This window comes from Lagopus leucura, unplaced genomic scaffold, assembly GCF_019238085.1.
Source record: "Lagopus leucura isolate 7727_CA_CO unplaced genomic scaffold, USGS_WTPT01 Super-Scaffold_100028, whole genome shotgun sequence".
Classification (NCBI taxonomy): domain Eukaryota; kingdom Metazoa; phylum Chordata; class Aves; order Galliformes; family Phasianidae; genus Lagopus; species Lagopus leucura.
In genome coordinates, this window is record NW_024962279.1 from 4,330,318 (window position 1) to 4,346,990 (window position 16,673).

Genomic DNA, 16,673 nt, shown 5'->3' on the forward strand with positions numbered 1-16,673 from the left:
CTGCCCCGAAACTTCAATATGAGCTCTAGAGATTTAAACACATGAGGTAAACAGCTGCTCTGCTCTGCTCACACAGGCTACATCAAATGCCTTCTCTCTTTCTCCCTCGCTTTTTTCTCAAAGTTGAATTGCTATAACTCAAGTATTTCTGGCCAAGCTGACGGTTTCAGGGCAGAATTTGCTCTGTGATCATCCCTGCAGATCTCTGCAGCGTGTGCACGAGGAGCCCAGACAGCCTCACCACGTTGGGAAGGGAAACCTCACTGCAAGGATTAGGAAAATCACAGCAGCTCAGCTGGCACGTAGCTGTGCGTGTGACGTAAGCTTCAGCATTGAGCACTGAGATGTGAACTTCTACACTTGTGTTACAATAGAAAAAAGCACTCGTTCTTTGAGAGAGGAGATTCTGATAACTTAGCAGAGTTCTGACGCACGTAACTTCGTTCTGTGTTTGCTCAACCTGTTTGTGAACGCAAAGGTAGGAGCTGAGCTGACTGCTGGGCCCTGCCGTGCTCAGCACCGCCACCGTGCTGGGAGGCAGCTCCAGTCTGTGGAGATTCACAGTGGGATTTGTCCTATTTAGAATGTAGAGAGCGACTAAATATGACAACCATCTGATGTATGAAAATTATTCACAACCGAAAACAGACAGTCTGGAAATAGCTGGGATGACTTCATTTAGACAGAATTACCCAAATCTGTTTCTAATATACACAGTACACATAATAAATTTTTACAATATGACAAGGAAAACAAACTTAATAAAAGTTCCTGATCTTTTGTTACACAAGCAAGCTACGGCCACGATATGTTTATCATATTTTGCCCATGATCTCACAGCTCGGTAACCGGAGCGAAGCAGCATCCCCAGGTTCGGATCACCGCCCCACGGCCGTGCCTGCAGCTCACGGCGGGGCGCTTCTGGCTCCCGGCTCCTCTCAGGCACTGAGCGATGCTGGGAGCTGTGCCTTTCTGTTACGAGACTTCGCTTTTTTCCAGTTACGCCAGGACTCATCCTGGTAAGAGATTTTTAGCCTGTTTCCTTCACTCCTGGTTATTTGACAAGTGCTTGAAAACCCTGTTATAAACAATATCTGCGGGAAAACAGATGATGCCTTACGATCACAGAAGGTAGTTTTTTCGAGAAGCAAACTTTTCGAGCAGTTCCCAGATGCACCGCGTCAATCTCGCCGCTCTCCCATCTCAGCTGGTTCCCCGCCAGGCACGCTGCCAGCCCGGGCTGCCCCTCGCCGCCCCTCTGCCCGCGGTACCCGTGCCCACAGCTGGCACGCTGCGCTCCGACAGCTCTTCTAACCACTGGACAGGCTCCAGCACCACGCACTAATAAGTTTCAGATTGGAGCACTCAGAGCATGTGTGTGTGTGTGTGTGTGTGAGTGCCAGAGCCGTGCCACGGGTTGTAGGAGGGGAGGGAAAAAAAGAAAACAACAGTAGTTCAGAAATGCTGCCTGCTCAAATTGACAGCACAGTGACCTCTGCACTTCATCAGAAATTCCTGCAGACTTAGAAAATCAAGGAGGTTGCTTTTATCACACACAGTGAGACTCATATGGAAAAATGGAAACACTACATCACTTGACCTCAGGTTGCCCCCATTTCAACCGCAGATGAATACTGTGTATAAAAATTGTAAATCAATTTGATACCTATTAAAAGAGATTCTCTTTTTCTGTGTTAAAGGTAATACCTTTTAATCTCTAGATTTGTTTTGCAAAGTAAGCTAAATGAGGAAGGACTCCATTTCTATAACTGAGTTTTGTTACTCTTAGCCTATTTAGCATCTCTGCATGGTGTTCACATAATTTCCTACACTTTGCTTGCATCAGGAAATAATGAGCAAGCATCACTTACCCAACACTGAGTCACAAATATTTGCCTACATTAACAGAGCATTAAAAGCCATTTTAAACAACTTAAGGAAATCGCGTTAGCCTTTCAACTGTGATTCACTACCATGAGAAATTGAGGAAGTTTTCCACTTTTAAAGGCAAAAATCGTCTGCACAACCTCCTAGCAACAGCAGTGGGCCCACAAGCAGGCTCTCCTCTCACAGACCCCAGCACAAGAGTTCCTCCACTTAATGACATTACTTCTGAAATTTTCCTACACAGAGTGTTGGGCACTTGGAAATTCCAATCTTTTCACATCCTTGAACTCTCATCAACATTTTTTTTTCCAGACTGTGTCAATAAAATTGATTACTTGCAGTTCTGAATTCTGTTCTGCACATGAAAATAAAACAATTTGTTTTAAAGTATTTTCTGAAGAAAGCAGAACTTGGAGATCAGACCTACGAGACCAAAAAAGCACACCGAGGGAAAGAAAATAAAAGGACAAACCAACCAACAGAGCCCTCCTCACAGAAAGCCAAACAAAAGCAGAACGTCTCCAGCGCACAGCAGGGAAGCAGCAGCGCGATGCCGGCAGGGCGGTGTGGCCAAACTGCTGATGCCCACCGCCAGCCTCAGCTCCTGGCATACACATCTCCTGGTAGGCCCCGAACGATCTCTTCAGATCATTAATGTGTTCATTAATTTGTTATCAATTCTAACCCGCTGTACTTACGCCTCTCCGTGCCGTGGCTCAAAAGTGCCCTGACAGCTCTGCTGCAATCACGCACCTGAGGACCCCTGACTAAACAGTTGCTGAGAAGCCTCATACCTACAGCCAATCTGTTGCTTTTACAAGTTTAATCTAGGTATTAAGGAGCTGATTGTGGAACCATGTCGATATAACATCTTCAACCCAGCTGTACATCATATAAACCGCGATAGGAGGGGGGCAGGCTCCCATGATTCCTAGCAGTAGTGCCTACCTTTAACTCTCCCATCTGTAATACTACAAAATACTGCTCTCATTTTTTTCCCAAGTACAAGTGGACTACCAGCAAGGGTCCAACAGTGTTATTCCTAATTACCTTTTTTTCACTCTTGATCCTGTGGCGCTCATAATTAGTTACCTGGGGCTGCAATCCAATTTGAAGTGATGACAAGAAAGTGATCCATGAAAAAGTAATAAGTTAAATCCAATTTCAGCCTTCCTCTAATTAAATGCACATGGAACTAATGACTCAAACCCTACCATTTCAGTGATAATGGTAATTAGCGAGGTGGGAGTCACTCTCTTTTTTCAACACCGTAGGTGTAAACCACAAGGTAAAATGGCAGGAGCACTCTTAATTACATGTGTCATTTTGTCAGCAATTTACACGTTTCTGACCAGTCAGGAACGTTTCATTTGTTTTCCCCTCGCACGACGCGGACAGCACAGGCCATGCTCTGGCACAGCGAGCCCTGCAACCCGGCAACCCGGCCAGAAATCCCATCCTTAAAGGTATTCTGCAAACGTTTTGTGTGAAAGCAGAAAGCCTGCTATAAAATCACACTGGGGCTGGTCCAGCAGGAGGTGGGGCTGCAGATGCAGGATCCCGGCTTCTGCTCCCCAGCACCCCGGTGCCTCCCAGCATCCGCAGGGCCCCAAAGCATCCCAGCCTCCATCCGCGGGAGAGGCCATGTTGGCTCCATATCCCGCTGCCACCTCTCACGTGTTGTGTTCCTACAGCCAAGACTTGGGCAACCAACTATTTACAGGGTAATCACGGACTTCTTTCAAGAAAAACAAGCACATTTGTCACCTTTCTGCTCGGGCTGGAAAGCTGGAAAGGCCAAGTACTAGAAGCTAAAAAAATGGAAAAGGACAGCAAAAAAAAAGGTCCTGGGTTTCACTGAAAAAAGCCCTCAGCATCAACATTTTTGAGCTGATCTTGTGATTTCAAGGACCTGACTCAGATTTTGTTACGTTTGTGGAGCTGGTGATATTAGCACTTCTCAGGCGTATTCCAAGAATTGACTAACACCTATAATTGGGCTGAGGAAGAAAAATAAAGAGCTGACGGTCCTTCAGCAGAAACCAGCAATGCTCAACTTTGTTTTATTGCCAAAGCAAAAATAAAAAATAAAATAAAAAAAAAAGATTCAAATGAAATGTTCACGGGTGATCTATTCAAGCACTGCAGAAGTGAAATCTTAACCCTGCTACAAGTTGGTGGCAGAATTTCCATTGGTTTGACCGAGGCCAAATTCAGATAAACTCACATGTTTCAGAGTGAATCAGAGAGACACTCACACAAATCCAGTGAATATGCTTGCAAATGTATTTCCCCTTCCAAAATATCTGCTGAGGCATAATTTCTCTGCCAGCTGCTAAATTTACCACTATGTAAAAAGGTACAGGACACGTAAAAGCTGAAGCTATAGAACCATTCCTTCTGTGCTCCAAGTGAAACAGAGAGCACCTTTCCATCCACCCTGCAGTGCTCAGTATGTCATCAAGTGAACAATTTCTGTCTTCATAAAGAACAGTATGAATTGCCCCAAACAGCAAGCTGCACAGATTACCCTGCTCCTGCTCTTGCCATTTTCCCTCTCTCTCATCTATTGCTCAAGATACCGAAAAGAAACATGAAGATAACACAGCATGCAAATTACATTCTACAAAAGCCCGGCCAAGAGCCTGCTTTAAAAAGCACCGGAATGCAAAGGCGAAGACAGCCCTGCCCCTCTGCCTCCCCCAGTCTCACCCTGAAGATCTAAAACAAATTCTTTCCTTGGCCATGACTTAAAGACTGACTTTCTGTTTTGTCAACTGAAAACAGGAGTTTCCATCTTAGTAATTTCATTGTTTCTTCTCTCCAAACACACATAGGTTAACTCGCATACAACAAGTCTCATTTGGTAAAGAAGTCAAGTGAGGAGTTTAAATTGCAAGATACTGACTTGGACATCCTAAATCTGTTTTTAGTCCAGTATCCAGCTTTCAGTTCAGTGCAACACACAACATTTACGTCTTTAAAAAAAATTGTATTTTTAGTATTGCCAAAACACACATGCACTTTTACTTTCTCGGGAGAAAATGTGTCTCTTGATTTGTTTCCAACCTGTGTGCTCCTGCCAACAACTAAAATGCCTGAAGAACCAAAATGAATAATCGTTAAGAACATCACAGCAATTAAAGCTGCAAATTTTCATCAATATATCTATTAATACAAAGACATATTTATCTTGGCCAGGAAAAAGGTGCAAATTCTCAAAATCCTAAGTGTACCTGGCCCACTCAATTATTTGTTTCTCAGTTTCAAGGAGATCTAACATTATGGCAAATATATTATCAACCGTGCATTAGCCTTTTTTCACTTCAAGTAATTTTTGTGGCTTTGGTATTTCTTATACTCTCTTCCCAACTGCTGTTACTAAATCCATTCCTTAACTTTCAATTTTCTTTTTTTTGAGTGTCATCAGGCTGCGAAACCGGAGGTCACTGCCAAATCTAGAGCACAGCAGTGTGAGATAGGCTCAAAATGTGAGTCATCGTGTATTTGGAGATTTATTTTTTTTTTTCAGCTATCAGCAGAGCACATCTCCACTCCCGTGTCCAAGTCCTTATAACAGAATATCTCAGCATTTGCTAAAAGCAGGTCTCTGGGCACCATTATCGAGGTCAACAGATCCCCAGGACGATGGCTGAGCCCACTGCCGTGTGCGTGCCATTCAAGGCACCCTGACCCAGCAATGCCCCGCGATGCCGGCGCGCATTTAAGCTCTGTGGCTATTTGATCGGCCAATGAAAAGGGAACACAGGAAATTATCCACGAGACAATAACAGATAAGCCACCCCGCACTCACCAGATTAATTCTGCACATCTGTTTGTGCCAGTCAGGTTTACATGACAAAACATGCATACTGGCATTGAATTGCTCGGCGCGCGATGGCTGGGGCTCTCCCCAAGCCAGGCTCCAGCACTGCGGCCCCAAAGGACCACGGAGCATCTTACTGGGAGACCCAGCCTCAAGCAGCCCCAATGTATTAACGAAGCACAAAGATGGTTTGCTTCATTATTCCAGAAAACTTTCCAAAAAACGGGCACGTTTCCGCCACCCTCATTATTTATTCTGCATACTGTCAGAGCAGGGACTGCCTTGTCAGCACAGTAAGAGGCACATGCTATGTGCCGGGGCTGTGGGTGGCTGTGTGTGCAGTGTTACTCCAACACCCTAAGCCAAGGGCCGTGGTTTCCTCACAGCCACACACTGGTGTAACGGAGGTCTGTTCTATTCCAGAGGACTTCCAGTACATTTAAGACTGCAAAAGCTCCAGGAGTAAAGAGAGAAAAAAAAAAAAGACTGGGCAGTCGTTTGAATCAGTGAGTGGCAGGCTGGGCCAGCTCTCTGTATACATTAATAAATTAGAATTTTAATTGTGTCTCTGACTGCAGGAGCTGCTCCAGTACTTTAATACGTACCAACAATTGGCTGTGTTATGGAATCCGCGATGTGGCCTTCACTGTTGACCTCTGCAACACAATTCCCAGTCTGACTACGGAAACTGTTTGGTTTGATCCTTTCAACTTATTTGAATCCTGACAAATAAGCTCACAGCTGAAAGGTCAACACAGTCATATTTCATCCTCCGGAGCTATTCTTAAGACATCTGCACAACAAAGCACTTCTTTTAGTACCTGACACTGGACCTAGCCAGCGCAATCTCTCATTAAAAATGTCCCCAGTGGAAGAGTCTATTAAAAGGCATATGGATCAGCTATGGATTTACCAAATAAAATATTTTTGAAAGCATTAATGTAACGGTTTGGATTATGGCCCTCTACACTGCCAATAAAATGTATATTTGCCCAATGACAAAATGCTTCATAGTTTCCAAAAGAATAATAGCTCAGCTATAAAGTGTGAGGTGTTGTCCAGCAGCCTGAGCACAGGAGTGGGAGCCAGGAACTCATGAATCTTAATCCTACCCCTAAAACCAATTCCCTCTGCGATCCTAAGCGAGTCACTTCACCTGCTTCCCTCAGTTTCCCCATCCAGAAGTGGGATAATGCTACTTACTTACCAGACTTCCCTTCTGGGGATGTTTTGGAGATCAGTATTTGCAGAATGCTTTGAAGATGAAATCACTACACCAAAGCTAGAAGTTGTCCTTGCTGGACCAAGGGCTGCAGTTAATAGATAATCCCTGCTCAGGCAAAACCTCCCTTAAGTCACGATGAGCTTTATTCAGGTAAGGACTACAGGACCGGGTCCTCTAGCTTGAATGTCAAGGCCTTTCGTGACTTTAGCTCTACCTTCCATCTTCTACTACATATTTAAAGACAGTAGGATCTGTATTTTTGGAGGAAAATAATCTGAAGCACATATACAAGGCAAAAGAAGCAGCAATGCTGTCAGGGAACTCATGGTGATAGTATATCAAACTAAAAAAAAAATTAGAAGGAGCAAAACAGACATGAGTTTGACAATGTGCTATGACAACAACTGAAAAAAACATTCGGAAAGAATTTGGGGCTACAGAGGCTGAAGCATCAGATATAGAACAGCAAGATAAGATAAATGTCCCAGCTACAGGGTTTTGTATGACTACAACTGAGCTGCTGTATTCAGTAACTTATTATCAAAAGCACAGTGACACAGTGCATTTGCAAAGAGAGCAATAATAAAAGCAATAACCAGCTGCAAGCCAGAGAAGTGGTCAAGGGTCTAGAAGTGCCGGTTTACGAAACATAAAGAACTAGATACATATAATTTGCCAAAACTGGCAAGTACATGTTAGTATCTCAGATGTTTGAGGAGTGTGAACACGAGGCAAGGCAAGGGACTGACTCAGTATTTATACAAGCAGTATTACTTGGAGCAAGAGGACGGAATTGAAGTGGAAAGTTCCTGAGTGCGTGCTTTGTTATGGAAAACCATCCGAAGGAAAATAATAGCGGTCCCACCACCACTTGGGATTTCTAACATGAGAATAGCAAAAAAAGGAAAATATGATACATGACCTAATAGGTCTTTTTTGTCTTTAACTCCTATGATTTATCCCACAAGACTAGCAGAATGCAGTCCAAAGCCGCGTATGTGTGCATACATCTTCTGTTTGGGAGCGCTGTATTGGTTTTAGCTTTCCGAATTCATAACAGCGCAAAGCCTGATAATATTCAGATTTTGCTCATGAAGATGTCCATAAATCAGCAGAAAATAAAAGGGAAAAAACCACACTGATGATATGATATCCTAACATTTTCCCAATATCCTCGACACAGCGAATCAACGGTTTGAGTGAACACAGACTACAAACTGAAAAGCAATCAAACAGAACTGTTAACGCAAATCTCCTATGCGAACTGACACTGTAACAAAAGCTATTCCATTTTGTAATAATCCCCCCCCTACTAGACACTAGGAGAAGTACACACTGCAGATCTGTAAAGACATCATGGGTGGGATTTTCAAGAGCATCTAGCTGCTCCCGCATACATGAGCCACAGCTGCTGTCACTTCCCCTAGAGGAAACTGGTTCAAAACCAAGTGCTCCTGGAAGTCCCATGCCAGCACTCACAGTGAAAGCATCCACTCAGCTTCCATTTGCAAGAGCCCCCCATGAAGCACGAGGGCCGCCTTACCTGCAGGGCCGGCTGTTTGTCATTCCTCTTCGGAGACTTTAATCCACTAACTTGCTGCTGCTGCTGCTGTTGTTGCTGCTGTTGCTGCTGCTGCTGCTGTTGTAGTAGAAGTTGCCGCGCTACCTGGAGAGCCTGTGAGGAAAGAGTTTTGAAAACTGAGTTTGCAGCAGAGAGGAGGTGGGCAGTTACCGGCACAGCATTTGGTCAAGACACCCTTTGGGTCACTGAGCACCACAACAGTCCCAAAGCGCATCCACCCAGGAAACACTGCAGCACTGAAAACATCTCAGCACCCACACGCAACAAGTGACATCCACCCAATGCATCTCCCATTTTGACAACGGAGAAGAACAGCAGCACCTCAAGTTCAGCTTCTGTGTGGGTACCAGGAGTAACCCCAGAAGTCCCAGCAGTGACACCACTGGGTTACTGACACCCTGCTTCTGGAGCAGCTCACAGCCCTGTGTGCTCCCTAGCAGCCCTGTGTGCCAATGGCTTTCATGCTCATCTTCTGCAGGAGTCAAGGCAGGTTTACACAAGGGCAGTCACGTATCACCACCTGCTCTCCTGAGCAGCACAGGAAGGCAGAGAAGTTTCTAGAAAGCTATGGCAGGAGACCTGTGGAAGAGCAGCAAAGGGACGCTGCAGTGTTATGGGATGGAGGGATGAGGACACAGCACCCAAAAGTACCAGCAGTGCATCACTCAGTGGTAGATCTCTGCACAGTTCGTCACAAAGGAAGAGAAAAGCAGTGCCAAGCACAGGAGCCAGCTGCTCTGTGAGGCCCAAGTTCCTCATCAGGTGGGGAAAAAATAGCAAGAGGAGGTGAAACCCAAGGGAAAGCAGGAAAAGGTGCAAGTACATCCTCCTCTGGACCGGTACAAAGGACCAAAAGACGAGGCTGACCTCTGCATGGTGGGCCGTGGCCCAGCCAAGGCTCAGCTGTGAGATGGCAGCCCTTGGCTCCTGCAGGCTCCACCAGCCGGACGCGGGCTTCCTTAGTCTCCTTGGAGACGTTCAGTACATGCGTAGGTGGAAAAGTGGGAAGGCTGAAGACTTCATTAATGTAAAACAAGAAAAATAGTCCCTGTGCAAGATGCCTACATGGAAGGAGGGAAAAAGCCTTCCCCACTCCTACTGTGTACGCTCTCCGAGTGATTTAATTAATACCTACTTAATTAAGGAGTCAGATATGCTTTGTGCATCTCCGAGCTGCCAAGTGCTCCGTGGCCATGTGGAGCACAGCGTGGCCCTGAGGATGAGGCGCACACTGCAGGGCCTGCAGGCCTGGAGCCGCCATCCCACAACACAGCCTGGCTTCTGATGGGACGTGGCACCCGGAGCTGCGCTGCCAGAGCACTGACAGTGGCAGGGAGCTGGGGAAAAGACCTCTCCACACTCAGCTACACCGCCTGTCCCAACGTAATGACAAGTCTCCGCTGGATCAGAAAGCCTCTTCCCAACAGAGCCTGGCTTGCAGAAGCTGAAATCGGACTCGGCATTTCCAGGTGGGCAGCTGATGCTTCGTGCACCCGCAGCACCTCAAACATGGTGCAATAAAAGGCAGCCAAGGAAGCCTTTATGCTGAAAGCACTAAGCGCCGTTAAAAAACGCTATTTCCATTGAATTAGCTTATTTGGCTGTTAAGGCAGCTTCAAGGGTGGGCAGGAAAAAAATGCTACAAAATGTAAAGGGATGGGCAACAAATACTCACCTACTTAACAGGGGTGTTGTATGGCTTATTTAATTAATGAATACTTGTAAAGCACTCTGAGTTGCTCAGACAAGAAGCTCTATACAGCACAAACGCAACATGTTATTATATATTATTAAGACTGGCTCTGCAGAAGAATAATTCCAGGTAAATGTGCAATCAAATGATCATTTTACTTCCCAGTAATTGGATTCAACAGGCCAAAAAAACCACGGAAGCCTTTCTTTAATCATACACCAAACAATCAGAACATCCGTAACCTTTCAAGCTACAGCCTTTTTGAATAAAACATCATCAACTTATAGATATTATTCCAAAAAGAACCAGCCACCATATGTGTTGTCTCTTTGAAATACAGTTGCTATAGCAGACCCTGCATGCATTTCATGTGATATGATCATATTCTATCCGTTCTGGCAGCTGAGAGGTTGCACAACTAAAATTGGCTGCCAGAAATGTTTGAAGATTCCCAGAAATGAGTAGCCGTGCAAGAAATGCCTACTTTCTGCTGGAGCTGGCCAGGCCAGCGTGGATCTCTGCCCGCTGGTGAGGAACTGGGGGAGCACTCAATGCTCTGCCCCACTCCTGTCGCGCCCGCACAGCCATGCACAACGCAGGGACAGATGAGGCAGCTGTGAGGAGCGGTGTGGATGGACAGGAGCAGCAAAGGGAGAATGACAGAGGTGTGGGTGAGTGCACAGCTTGGCAGATTGTGGCTTGAAACAGCATTTCCCTCAGCTTTTCTCTCAAGATGCTGCTCATAAATGCTGTTCATAAATAAGCGGCAGTAATAAAAGCTAAGCTTGTGATGAGCTTAGGTTTAAGATGTGGAAGGTTGTTTGCAGCTCAGATCTCATTCTCACCAAACATCTGCGTCAAACTACTGTTCTACAGTGGGATCCCAACTCACTTATCCTTTCTGGATTACACTGCTCACTTCTTCTCATCTTGCAACAAGTACACCTACCCCATCCCTTCGAAGCCTCATCCACACCCCTTGCACACAATGGGAGGTGTGAAGGACAGCTAGCTCCATTCAAAAAACTGCTTGGCCACACGGCACACCAGTGATGACGCAGAGGGAAATCAATTTGATAATAAAGTCGGTCCCATAACTCTCATCAGCACACAGATTCACGAGCAGGCCTGTACATTAATAAAGCTTCCTGTGGGAGTAGATGTTGCGTTTGATTTGCATGTGAATTCAATGCTAGTGAAAAGTGCCAGACTGTCAGACATGGAGACCGAAGTCTCTTATCTTTCCAAAAGCTTCTGTAGCAGTTTCCCCACATTTCCTTAATCATCTGCCTTGTCCTCAACTTACTGAACAGGCAGTAGAGAGTAAAGCTGGACTCAGTTCAACTCCTGCTGCTGCCAAGTCCCGAAACAAGGGTGCCAGGACTATTTACCGCTAGCCAGCAGCTCTACTAATGTGGTCCTCTCCTCGCGAGCGGGTGCTCTGACATCTCCAAGCTCTTCTCATGCATTCCTCCCGACTGCCATAGCTACCGCCTAAATCTACACGACATGCGTGCACTTCCACAAGTGAACAAGTGCTGGGGCTGCAGTAAATCAGCCCCAACTGGTGCAACAGTGCGCTCGCTAGCAGCCAGCAGGTAGGGACATCAAGAGCACACGATGCCACCCAAGCTCCTGGAGCAAATACACCCAAGCAGGAATCCCAGTCTCCAACAGATACCACATTGCTTTGGCAATCATCTTCCCCTCCGCACAGCAAACAGAAAATCTCTTCACTTACCTAAGGAAGGGAAAGAAAAGCATCCCCTAACAAGCGCATCTCCTAAGTGCCACAATTCTTGTCTAACTGTGAGACGCAAACAATTTGGGGTAGCTATCAACACAGATCTCAAAAGATGACTGCAGTAAAAGGCTCGCTACCAACCGAGTCATCTTGATTCCGCTCTGTGCTGCGCTTAAACGCAAGATACGGCAAAAGTCCTGAGCTGATTTCTTATCCACTGGAAATCACCAAGAGATAAGGAGATTTTCTTGCGTAAAACAGAACAGTAAGAAAGCAGTTGAAATGTTGCATTTTAGAGACATTACACAAACTTGGAATGGTATCTGGGATCAAACGCTGGCGGCCACCTAACCCAGGTAAAACGTTAGCGCCAAGCTCCCTGTGAGGTGAATCCAGACTCACTGAATGATGCCACAGATCCGAGTCACAGCACTACTGAGGCAGAAAGCCCCTCTGGACCCTCTCTCGCTGTGCTCAGGGCAGTGGCAGTCCTTTCCTGTTTGCCAGCTAGTGAAGCATTGGGGAAAAAACAAAGTGCACGCCTGAGATGACCAAGACAATTTTATTGCAAGACAGACAGAACGCGACTTGTTTGCCCAGCTGTTGTTTGCCCAGAACATCCGGCACTGTTATCACTGAAGTTACTGGTGTAATCTGACATTTTCATGCGAGCAATTCAATCTTTCTGTTTCACCACCCTTTTAAGGGAAGTTTTGCTCTAGGAGTAAGAATGCAGCGCTGCCTCTGCCTTCAACTGACCAGAACATCCTGACTGGGGACGGGAGCTGGGACAGGGAAATACAATGGAAAAAGGGAGCAGAACTTTAGAAATAGAAGTACTGCTAAAATGCCATATACTTACTGCATTAGTACATAAGGAAAACAGTAACAAGATCCAGTCCTATGGAGCCTGTTTGCTAACTTGTTCCACCGCTGGAGCCAGTACAACAAGGCAGTGACTTCCAAACTGTTTTTCCATCAGCCTATTGAGGAAGAAGACCTCAAGCTCCTCCCTTTCCATCTGCTGGAGCTGATAATAACATCAATCAGCTCTTAATGAATTAAGAAGACCTACAGCTATGAGGGAGCAACTCCAGTGGGAGGAGAAGCTTGTTCCTGCACCTGTGCATGGGAAGGCTGCTCTGGCAAAGGCAGGGAAGCGGAGGACATGAGGAGATGAGTACACATTGGTGCAAGGCAAGCAGGAGATGAGCACCCAGCAGAAGCTGTGTCTGCCATACCCTGCTGCATCCCAGGGTGCTCAACAGCCTCTGCAATGAGGAACCATGCACAAAGAAGTTGCGGGGAGAGCATAAAAAGAAATCCCATGTGTTTTTCCAGATTCCTAAGGATTTTGGGCCTTTCCAGGTGGACAAAGCTGCCCATCAGGAGAGCAACTTGAGAAAGGAGGAAGGAAGCGTTCCCAGAAATCAGAGCCGGTCCCACGGCCATCTGAAGTGTCTAAGCAGTAAATCTGCAAAGTTGCTCGCCAGCCAACATCATCGTTATTTCAGTTATGGTCATTAAAACACAAAACACAACACAACAAGAGGAGATGAGACAGAAGATATTCGAAGGCCAAAAACTACCCTTGGAAAAAATGTGCTGGCAGCTCACTGCACAGTGCAGAAGCGAGGTGCTCCGCACTGCCCCCCCAGAACTGCCCTCCTGGCCGCACCGTCACGCAGCCGGGATCACTGGAGCAGCCCTTCTCCACATCCCCAGCCACGCTGCATTCCCACCATTGGTTTTTCCCAATTTTCCCAGCGGCTTGAGGCACACAGGAAGCCAGCATGGCAGCTAATGGCCTCCCAGCGCCAGCACAGCTGAAACCGAAGGGCTCCTCGCTGCCACTGAGCAAGACGAGTACCTTTGTTTCTCCAGAGCGGGACGAGGGGCAATTTAGGCTCAGCCAGCACTTTCTCTTCCTTCTCAGCTCCCATCTGTCCTCACACCCCGCTCGCTCTGCAGCTGCTCCGAGCGGAGCAGCAAGACGCAGCTCGCAAGCTCTGACGCCCGGATGCAGCGAGGCTCGGAGCTGCCTCGTGTCTCTCCCACTCCTGCCTCCTCTGCTCCCCTCCGCGACACCTCCTCTCTGGGAGCAGCAGATGTAGGGGAGCGCTGGGAGGAGGCGGGCGCGCAGAGGGAACTCGCACGTTGGAGGGGAGCCCTGCTGCAGTTCTGCTCCGACAGCCTGAGCCCAGCAATGTGTGGAAACGGCGAGGAGTGGAGCAGTAGGCAAAAGGGAAAAAAAAAATAAAAAAAATAGTGCAAAGCGACAGCAGTGGGTAGTGCTGTTCCTCTGGGAGGAACAGAACAGGGGGAGGTGAGAAGAACCAACTAGAGAGGATAGGAAAGGAACCAGAACGAAGAGGAGGAATGAAATGTAGAAGATGCAAAAGAGAGAAGCAGATGTTCTTGCAGCACTTATTCCCTCTGACATTCGTACCCAGCCCCTTCATCTTCCTCCAGAACTGGGAAGCGAACCGCTATGTACTGCCTCCCTGTGCCCCCATCCTGGCCCTCAGGGCCACACACCACAACAAGCAGAGGCCGAGAGCCCCAGCAGTGTTCCCCAGCACCGTGGTGGGGAAGAGCTGAAGATCCAACCCCCGGTCTGCCCTGCAAGGTGCCACAGAGGGATGCTGGGGGCTCCTGCAGCCCCACTCAGCCACAGCTCTGCAAGTCTGGCTCCCAGCAAGGGGCCACCAGCCAGCTCCTCAGCCAGCAGAGCTGCAGCAGCAAGCCAGCACTCGAACACAGCAAACTGCCGGCCCCGAAGGCTCTGCTCAGACACTACACTTAGCCAAGTGACTAATGGGTGATTCCCATGCTGGAAAAAGAGAAGGGACCTGGAGGACCACGTGTACAAACCCCGACTCACATCCTGTCCCTGAAGTGACGGGGGTCAGCCTCAGAGCAAGGGAGCTGGCAGCATGCCTCGTGCTGAAACATCTCCTAGAATAGTTCAGTCATAAGGAAAGAAGATGAGGATTTTTTCTTTCAGCAGACCTAGCTTCTTTCCTCTGGAATTGACCCTGGCTATCGGCTGTGGAGATCCCCTCCAGAAGGCGGCACTGGGAATGCTTTTTTTTTGAAACCTCTCCACTGCCTGTGCCCATCCCCATCCCCAAGGGTAATAAGGTTATTCCAACAGAAGACAAGCAGATTGGGTGCACCCATCCCTGTCCCCATCCCCAAGGCTGGCAGGGCTCCGCTTAGTGGCAGGGACTTGCTTCACACAGGAGGAAAGAATGGATTCATCTCCAAATGTGCTTTTAACTTGGTACCTTATCCACGGATTCCAGCAACCTGGGGGGAAAGGTGGTCGAGGTATTTTCTTCAAATACCAGGGGACACGAGTGGGAGAGAAGGGAGCAGACTGCAACACAGAGCAGAAGGAGAGGTCAAATTCTGCAGGCACCAAAAAAGTATGAGCTCCCAACCAGCCACAGCAGTGACAAAGGCTACAAAAATCCCATTCTCAAGGCACAAACGAAACCCTCAGGCAGTTGCACTGTAAAAACACCTTCTGTCTCCTCTTCTAAAGAGTCACAGTCAAGACTCATCAAAGCCATTTTAAAAGCATCTGGCAAAAAGTTCCCAAACATTAAAAATGGCTCTCTTTATTTTGGCATGTCAAGATTCACAGCATGTAGCGGTCTGTACCAGCAAGAAAGGAGGGATGGGCCAACACATCCTGGTAAAATGAGAAAGGATACAAATCTTGGCTCCCAGCACAAACTGAACCAGAACTGAACTATGTCTAAGCGATGAAAAAAATCTTATGGGATTTCCAGCTCGTTTCTGTAGGCTCGAGATCAGATTCTGAACTACTGTGTTTATCCAAAAGTGAACCAGACCTTTGAATATTTGGAGGACTATTCACTGCTGAGCAGCGTTTTTCTTGGATGTCAAAAGCACGGGAAGTTCTCATATTTTTTAATAGGGAAGAGGGTAAGGTGGGGGGGAGAAGCAAGAGTGCCTTTCTGTTGCTACAACATAAATAGTACATTGCATACAGCTGCTCGCACGCTTCCCCGTGCAGTCAACAAAACAAGGCACACAGCCGAAGCTTGTTTTCCAAAACATCCTGTGACAAACCTGCGCTCACCAACACTGCGGCTCATCACCGCGAAGGAAACACGGTGCTGGGACAGCCCCGACGTGGGGAACCAGTGCTGCAAGTCACACCGCGGGGCTTCAGCGCGTGCTGCTGCCTGACTCAGGGCAGCTCCTCCAAGCCTTGTTTTAAGGGCTGTGCTAGGGTGAAAAAATAGGCGAAGCTCACAAAGAGGCGACAAAAGTGATTAGAGGCCTCAGCAGATAGGAGGAAAGATTGATAACGGTGGGAGTGTTTAGTTTAGCGGGAGATGAGTAAGAGGGGAGATGATAAAAGTACACAAATTGTGACTCGGCCTGAGAAGGTACATCTGGAGCTGGTTGCCATTTCTCATAATGCAAGAGAAAGGGGATGTTCAACCGAATCAGGAAGCAACAACAACAACAAAAAATTAGAACAGATAAAGGGATTTTTTTTTTTCCTTTCTTAATACACAACTCATAATTACCCTCTGGAACTTACTGTCACAAGATATCACCATTGCCAGGAGCCTGGGGAGGATGCAAAGAGAGGATTAGACGCTTGTACAGATAGTAATGAGAGCATTTACAGCTACCTTTGGAGAGATAAAAATATAAACCAGGGTACAAATG

The 16,673-nt window shown here is 47.0% G+C and overlaps 1 protein-coding gene across 6 annotated transcripts in view; it reads right to left on the reverse strand.

Annotated features, from left to right (window-relative positions):
- Positions 1-16,673, reverse strand: part of FOXP1 (forkhead box P1) — a 337,019-nt gene that overhangs the window by 92,979 nt on the left and 227,367 nt on the right. For all 6 annotated transcript variants that reach the window (XM_042880828.1, XM_042880831.1, XM_042880827.1 and 3 more), the window contains one exon: positions 8,482-8,613. In XM_042880828.1, coding sequence (XP_042736762.1) covers positions 8,482-8,613 — 132 coding nt within the window. The remainder of the gene's footprint in view (positions 1-8,481; positions 8,614-16,673) is intronic.